The 8,903-nt window shown below is 33.6% G+C and overlaps 1 protein-coding gene across 1 annotated transcript; it reads left to right on the forward strand.

Annotated features, from left to right (window-relative positions):
* The first annotated feature begins 377 nt into the window (after positions 1-377).
* Positions 378-8,347, forward strand: LOC107780752 (malate dehydrogenase 2, mitochondrial). Its single transcript, XM_016601332.2, has 7 exons — positions 378-783; positions 4,961-5,134; positions 5,233-5,401; positions 5,895-5,956; positions 6,060-6,181; positions 6,866-6,983; positions 7,619-8,347. Exons 1-7 carry the CDS (start codon positions 544-546, stop codon positions 7,757-7,759), a joined length of 1,026 nt encoding a protein of 341 aa, XP_016456818.2. The 5' UTR covers positions 378-543; the 3' UTR covers positions 7,760-8,347.
* Positions 8,348-8,903: the final 556 nt, after the last annotated feature.

Consider the following 8,903-nt stretch of genomic DNA (forward strand, 5'->3'; position numbering starts at 1 on the left):
ACTTAGTAAAACATGAACAAGACATGTTATTATGAAATAAAAGCAATTTAGTAAAACATGAACAAGAAATGGAGATAGAGAGAAAGAAGAGATTTTCTTCTTCAATTGTGTATATTTTCCTATCTATTACAAGGCCTTTATATAAGCATGAAAAGTGAAGAAAAATATGTCATTGAATATATTATTAAGCATAAAAATATGTCATTAAATATTTGAGAAGATCGTGAAGGAATAGTAGACATCCACCATAATTTAATTTTTTTTATAACATTTATCCTTTTATTTAATTAAGACTAATTAATAATTTTAGCATAAACAGTTGGATTTGCTGTAGTCAAAATCTTACTACAAGCATAAAAATTTAGCGGAAGATAACTACACTCCAAAAAAGGAGACCAACTCCTCGAAACTCACGAATCTATCGCCAATAAATGCTCTCCTCATCTTCACCACTTTGAACATTTTCATTTTCGACTCACATTTTCTCCGCCGTAGCCTTTTCCTTTTCCTTTCTTCATCACAAACCAACCAATTATTCCAACCATGTTGAGATCTATCGCCCGCAAAACCTCGACCACCGGCGCATACCTCACGCGCCGGGGATTCGCGTCGGAGTCCGCTCCTGACCGGAAAGTCGCAATTTTAGGGGCAGCTGGTGGGATCGGACAGCCTTTATCACTTCTTATGAAGCTGAATCCTTTAGTATCACAACTCTCACTTTACGATATTGCCGGTACCCCTGGTGTTGCCGCTGATGTCAGCCACATCAACACCAGATCTCAGGTTTACTCTCTGCTTTATCTACACTTTTAATGCTGTAATTCTCGTCTTTTACTGCGTTACATTTACTGAGTTTTTTTCTTCCAAATATTTATGGAGTTTACTGCTCTAATTGTTTTTCAAGTTGTGTTCGATCTGATTTACCAATTTCTAGGGTTTTACATCATTAACCGTTCGAACTGGCATTGATCCGTATTTTACGCTCTTCGTGATGTGTGTTTGTATGTGTGTGTTTCTCACTTTTTAAGCTCCGGAATTTCAACTGCTGTGATTCATAGGTATCCTTTAATGAATTCAGTTTGTATGTTTGTGTGAATCTGTAACTCTTTTTTCTTCGAGTTTTATTTCAATTATTACCATATCGCCGGTGTCTGCAGCTAATTTTTGACTATATTTTATTTTTTACCAACTTCTACTGTCTAAATATTTTTAGAAATTTAATATATGTATTTTTAGCTTTGTTACATTTTTTTATATAGGGTAAAAATTAAAAATAATTTAAAAGGTCAATTATTACTATTAATATTTTTTTAATCTTTAGTTTAAAATAAAATAAATAAAAAAACCGAAAAAAATTAATTTTTTTTTTTAAATTTTCGGATGTGAATAAAAAAATAGGAAAAAAGTAGAAGTATGGAATTTAAAAGTAAAAATAAAAGTAGGTGTAAATTGTTTAAAAAAAAGTAAAAGAAAGTGGAAAATTAAAAAAAATAAAAGTAAAAGAACAGTGTAAATTTAAAAAATGAAAACTAAAAGAAAGTTTGAATTAAAAAAATAAAAGTAAAGGTAGTTGCAAATTAAAAAAAAGTAAAAGAAAGTGTAAATTTAAAAAAGAAAAGTAAAATAAGTGGAAAATAAAAAAAGAAAAGTAAAAAAAGTGGGAATTTAAATATTATAAAAGTAAAAAAAGTGAAAAATTAAAAAATAAAAGTAAAGGAAAGTAGAGAATTTATCTTTTTTAAAAAAGAAGAAAAAATGGGAAGTGAGAATTTTTTAATTAAAATAATAATAAAATAAATAAAAAAATATCTGAAAAATTCCGAAATTGTTTCTATAAATATAAGAGAAAATGTAAAGAGAAGTAAGAGAGGAAAAAAAAGAGATGAGGGAATTGAGAGAATTTTTTTTTCCTTCTATGCTGAAGTAATTTTTACTTGTGTCATTCTTTCTTCTTCGTTCTTTCGAAAAATTCGTCAATTCATCACCCCGTTTAAGACTCGAAAATGCCCCATCAGCAAAGATGAAAAGAATTGCATAAAACTAAGTCATCACACAGTTCACACTAAAGATACGCAAAAAGGTAGCTGGACTAGTAATTGATGAATTTCCATAAACGGGGTGATGAATTGCTGGATCTTTCGAAAGAAAGAGTAAATGACACGAGTATAAATTCCCTTAGCGTAGAAGAAGAAAAAGAAAATTCTCTCAATTCCCTCCTCTTTTTTTTTTTCCCTCTCCTCTTTCTCCTTACATTCTCTTCTATTTATAGAAAAAATTTTCGGAAATTTTTCAGTTTTTTTTAATTATTTTATTAATTAAAAAATTCCACTTCCCAGTTTTTTCTTTTTTAAAAAAAATTCCCCACTTTTCTTTACTTTTATTTTTTAATTTCCTCACTTTTTTACTTTTATTATATTTAAATTCCCACTTTTCTTTACTTTACTTTTTTTATTTATTTTATTTTTCACTTATTTTACTTTTCTTTTTTTAATTTCCACTTCTTTTACTTATTTTTTAAAAAATATTTCACCTACCTTCACTTTTTCTTTTTAATTCCAACTTTCTTTTACTTATCATTTTTAAATTTTCACATTCTTTTACTTTTATTTTTTTAATTTTCCACCTTCACTTTTTTTTAAAACAATTTTTACCTACTTTTACTTTTTAATTCCATACTTCTACTTTTCTTATTTTTTTATTCCCATCCGAAAATTTAAAAAAAACTATTTTTTTTTTCCGGTTTTTTAATTTAATTTATTTTAAAATAAAGATAAAAATAATACTCCCTCCGTTTCAATTTATGTGAACCCATTTAACTGGACACAGAGTTTAAGAAAAGAGAGAAGACTTTTGAATATGTGGTATCAAATGAGGCACATATATTTTGTGTGGCTATAAATCATTGCATAAAGGTAAATTGTTTCCAAATAAGGAAAGATGTCATTCTTTTTGGCACGGACTAAAAAGGAAATAAGTTCACATAAATTGAAACGGAGGGAGTATTGATAGTATATCCTATATAAAAAAAGTGTAACAAAGCCAAAATATATATATTAAATTTCTAAAAATATTTATATAGTAGAAGATGATAAAAGTTCAAATATAGTCAAAAGTTAGGTGTTCACAACTAGTAATTTTTTGTCAGGTATGATGATAAGCTAAATGTTTGATATTTCTTGGCCTATTGTGCTTGGCCTATTAACAATATAATTTACTAATATTTAGCTTATCATCATACCTGACAAAAACTCATATAAAGTACAATTTAAGATGAAATTTAAGATAATGTATGTGGAAATATGAGAAATATTACATTCCTCTTAAGATGAAAATTTTACTAGCAAGGAGTTATTTAAAAGTAGGAACTATCGAGAAGGACGAAGGTGAAGTGAGACTGGAAAAGATCGTGGTGTCACTTAATCTTCTAAGAGAATGACATGGTAGAAGAAAATGTAGTAAATTGATTTGAAATATGATTGATTAAAGTGAAATATTGCTATGGCCTATGAGGTTCTTGAGCGATGGGAAAATACCTAACAAACTGAAAGGTAATGATTGTGAGACAGCTTTTAACCACGTATAGACGATGACATTTATAATGATTTTCTTCATCCAAAGTAGGAACTATCGAGAAGGACGAAGGTGAAGTGAGACTGGAAAAGATCGTGGTGTCACTTAATCTTCTAAGAGAATGACATGGTAGAAGAAAATGTAGTAAATTGATTTGAAATATGATGATTAAAGTGAAATATTGCTATGAGGTTCTTGAGCGATGGGAAAATACCTAACAAACTGAAAGGTAATGATTGTGAGACAGCTTTTAACTACGTGGTTGTGGGTTCGATTCCCATAGACGATGACATATTTATAATGATTTTCTTCATCCAAAGAATGGTTGTGGGGTCATCAATGTTATATTGTGTGAAAATGGGTCTCTAATGCCTGTCATATACACAAGATAATCATCGTTGAAACTTTAAATGTGAATGCTAAGGTGTATGTGGTCATATAAATTGGACATAAAGGATCGTCGTCAGGTAAAAAGTGCAAGTATCACACATAAAGGATAAAATAATTGAAATTTGCGACAGATGGTCAGGCTATGCCTTACATAAACCTACAAACGCAACTAGTCCTTATGTGCGGCACTGGGTGCTAAAAGGAGATGGGGTAGTTGCTTGAAAAGACGTGCAATCTCTCAAAATCGATACAGATGTATCTAAGAGAATAGCACAATAAAAACAAAAGATACACTTAAGAGATACCAACAAGCTGGATTAAGTCTTACTCTTTGTTACACATGCTTTAAATACGGATAGGAATAAGAGTGAGATTTTGAGAACTTTTGGTTTTAGGAACTCCTAATTTACCATAGAAGAATTAATATTAAAATGAAATGGACTCAAATAGAGCAAGATATCTAGAGGATATATATCGTTGAGTCCTGTTAGTTACATATTGAGGTATAGTTGATTAATTGCTTGATGTTTTTATTGCTTTAATAGTCAAATGTACCAAGTTTGCTCGAAATATAAAGAGAGATAACTAGTCAGAACCGGTTAACTGAACAAGTGATAATATATGAATCTATTTTTTCCTGATTTATGTGTTTTTATGCAGTTATTGCTAATACTTGTGAGGTCATTCCTTATTGAATTTGGTATCCAATAAATAATATGGGAGTAACTGCATAATTAATGTGGATACTGTGAATACAGGGAGTAAAAATGATAACCAAACACTGAACAACTAATGCAGAAGTTAGTTGGGGTATATTTTCACCCATATGGATCTCCAAAAGACCCTTAACTTTACTCCTGATGATGTTACCCTCTCCACAATTAGCCAAACGGGTGGAATACTTTTTATCCCACTTTCGGTCCACACACTAAACGACCTCTCAGTGTCTGATCCTATTCCTTGGCCCTTGCAGTTCCTTGACCAATGTTTTTCCTGGCAGGTTTCTGGGTTTGCAGGAGATGAACAGCTAAGACAGGCTTTGGAGGGAGCTGATGTTGTCATCATTCCTGCTGGTGTGCCACGAAAGCCTGGTATGACCCGTGATGATCTGTTCAACATTAACGCTGGTATTGTTAAATCTCTTTGCACAGCCATCGCAAAGTATTGCCCTCATGTAAGTACCCATATTGATTTATATATGAGTTTAGCTGTTGGCATAGCAAATACTGATTTTTCCTCTTTCCTCCACTGCTTCCCCTCAAATCTCCAAAGGCCCTTGTCAATATGATCAGCAACCCTGTGAACTCCACTGTCCCAATTGCCGCTGAGGTGTTCAAGAAGGCTGGAACCTATGATGAAAAGAGACTCTTTGGAGTGACCACACTTGATGTTGTTAGGGCAAAGACTTTCTATGCGGGAAAAGCTAAAGTTAATGTTGCTGGTATGCATCTTATAGCCTGTTTGGCCAAGCTTTCTTCTTGGCCAAAAGTGCTTATTTTGTCGGAAGTGCTTTTTTCCTCAAAGTTAAGGTGTTTTTTATCAAGCTTTTTGAAGGGAAAAAGTGCTTTTGAGTAGAAGCAGAAGTAGTTTTTGAGAAGCAGAAAAAAGTAGTTTCTTCCCGGAAGCACTTTTTTTGAAAAATACTTTTAAGAAAAATACACTTAGAAACATTTTTTAAAAGCTTGGCCAAACACTAATTGTTCCTCAAAAGTGCTTTCCAAATTAATTAGCCAAACACAAACTGATTCTCACCAAAAGTACTTTTTTGAAAAGTACTTTTAAAAAAAAAAACTTCTCAAAATAAGCAGATTTTAGAAGCTTGGCCAAGCAGGCTATTAGTGTACTTCCTGGTTTAGAATTGCTTTTATTTTATTTTACTTACACCATAAATTCATGTCAAGTTCTCTCCCTACTTACAATTTACTTTGTTCCAGACGTCATTGTCCCCGTTGTTGGTGGTCATGCTGGCATAACCATCCTCCCACTATTTTCCCAAGTAATCCTTTTTTTCTTCTGTTTTATTTAAGTTATTTAAAGATTTAACTCTACCTTGTAACTTTACTTATTCTTTTATTGTTATCTCACAATGTTGCAAATAGGCCACCCCAAAGGCAAATTTGGGAGACGAAGAAATTGAGGCACTCACCAAGCGAACCCAAGATGGTGGCACTGAAGTTGTGGAGGCCAAGGCTGGAAAGGGTTCAGCAACCCTCTCTATGGCGTATGTTTCTACTCATGCCTCTCTTCTATATAGTTTGATTTTGAGGTTTTAGTAAACCTTGTCTCTGTTTGGTGGCAACTGGCAAGAATTTTCTGATGTCAACAAGGAATACCTACATAGGTGTCTGCTTCTAGCAAATCAAACACTTGTTTAGAGAGTTAAGGTCGCTCTATAACTAGGTTTCTTCTGTATGCCTCAACAAGATTTAATAAAAAAAACTATATATTTCAACAGGTTTTCACTATGCTAGTGATGATCACTCCAAAGTTCAGACCCTTTTTTGCATGTGCCATCTTATGCCACAAATGGAAATAGTGCATACTGCACGGTGACCACAGCATCACACAATATTGATTTTGTCTTAACTTGAATATAAAGTTTCCATGCATCTAGCATCACTATGCTAGTGATGATCACTCCAAAGTTCAGACCCTCTTTTGCATGCGCCATCTTATGCCACAAATGGAAATAGGGCATGCTGCACGGTGACCACAGCATCACACAATATTGATTTTGTCTTACCTTGAATATAAAGTTTCCATGCCCCCCACTCAAGAGATCAGTAGAAGCTATGGTATTAAAAAATAAAAAGACTTCTCTTTGTTGTTACTAGTCCAAAGCTACCTTTTTTGCGTATCTTCAGTGTGGTGACTTAGTTTTTAGCAATTCTTTTCATTTCTGCAGCTATGCTGGGGCCATCTTTGCTGATGCTTGCTTGAAGGGGCTGAATGGGGTTCCAGATGTTGTAGAGTGTTCATTCGTGCAGTCAACTGTGACAGACCTGCCTTTCTTTGCATCCAAGGTAATGATATCCTCTCTAACCCCTAAAGACATTTCGTGCATGTGTGTCCATATCTCTAGTTTTGCCTATCTATAGATGGATCTTCATTTTCTGTCAGACGATGACGCTATTTGAAACCGCCTGAATAATTTGGTTATCTCTCTGTTCATGAAGTAAAAATGGGAGATAGAAGATGTAAGGAAAAAAAAGAAACTTACAAACTTTGATTTACTAGGACATGGTATCCGCTTCGTTCTTGTTGTCCATTACTGTTGTGTGAGTTTTGACAGGTCTGATCCTACAGAATTTTCGATTCGAAATGTTAAGAATTACTTAATTTTTGTGAGTTTAAGGTACTCATGGCTCTTAATGCACTAAAAGATAGCTTTGATTATGGACGGCCTTGCTAAAGTTATTACTTTGACGTTTATGCAGTAAGACCAATGAGGATTTCATTGTAACACGTTCTTTGGCAAATAATGCGTCTAACTGCTGGACTCTGTTTTTCACATGATTTCCATGCATAGACCATAATAAACTCCAAAGAGTATTCTAATAATTTGGGACTGAAATGTAGTTAATTGATTGAAAAAGTAGGCACCTCTTTGTTTTTTTTTTTTAATTCTGATTTTGGCTCTTATATTTACTCTTTTCAGGTGAGACTTGGGAAAAATGGTGTGGAGGAAGTGCTAGGATTGGGCCCACTTTCAGACTTCGAGAAACAAGGACTTGAAGCACTTAAACCAGAGCTGAAATCCTCCATTGAGAAGGGAATCAAATTTGCTAACGACAATTAAAAAAGAAAAATACTTTGAAGTTTTTCCAGCAACAATTTTGGATTCGTTTGAGTGATTGGGTGTATCTGTCGCGAGTTCCTTACAGCCTGGGGCATTAGATTTAGCTTTTATCCAACAAAGTAGACGTTAGATATACACTATTCAGCAAATAATCATTGGCAAACATCTGATGATGCTTTCCGCCAATGTTCTAAAACGTTGAACCTACTACATGCTTAAGATTATTGTTGGTGAATGATTGGAGAGTTAGGGGGTGAGAAAGGGCAATGACCGACCCATGTACTGGTTTTACCTTTGCTCTATTCTACTATATTCGTTGTCCTCTTCTTGTGGATTTCCATACATGCTTTGAAGATTCTTATCAGCCTTTGGAGAAGAACGAGTCCAGAGATGGAAGGGAAGAAGGTTGATTTTCATGAACTGCTACCACTTCAGCCAATTGTCTTCTGCCCGTTTGGTAAGATGAAGTTTAGAGACTAGTGTGGAAATGCGAGCCCGATACAAGCTTATGAAATAAAACAAGTGTATTTGCTTATCTTTCGGAATTATCTGGAACTTAGTTTAAATAGTTATTTGTTTATCTTCCCACAAGGAAGGAACCCCGAGGTCTCATGAAGGAAGGAGTACGACATGGGAACTTTTGCATCTACCAAAAAAAGAAAGAAGAAAGCGACCTGAGGGGAGAAGGATAGGACGATAAACAGAAAGAAGCCCGAATTTATGGCTAAGTTTCTACAGTAATAGGCAGTACTTCTCATGCCTAATTTTCAGTTTGTCATATCCTTTCTCAAATCCCTATTCCTCTCTCCAAAGTAATGCCCTCTTTACGCAGACCAAACAAAAACATCCAATTTATTCATACCACAATCGTCGGTGATATTAAAATTAATTATCAGTTTAAACTTACCATCTAAAGGAAAGAAACTTGCACAACTTGAAAATAAGTGTCAAGGTTGAATTCAAGTCTTCTACTTTAAACGAATAAAATGAAAAAGGGTAAGGCTTTTCTGAACTGGCTTCTTGCCTCACTTCTCTTGTACAAAAAAGTAGAAGGAAAACTACCATACACTGCTCTTTGACATACCTCCTCTAGAATCCCATTCTAACAATAGAACACTTGTGTATGTATAGATTAACAACATAA

The sequence above is a fragment of the Nicotiana tabacum genome, chromosome 21 (genome assembly GCF_000715075.1).
Source record: "Nicotiana tabacum cultivar K326 chromosome 21, ASM71507v2, whole genome shotgun sequence".
In the NCBI taxonomy this organism is placed as follows: Eukaryota; Viridiplantae; Streptophyta; class Magnoliopsida; order Solanales; family Solanaceae; genus Nicotiana; species Nicotiana tabacum.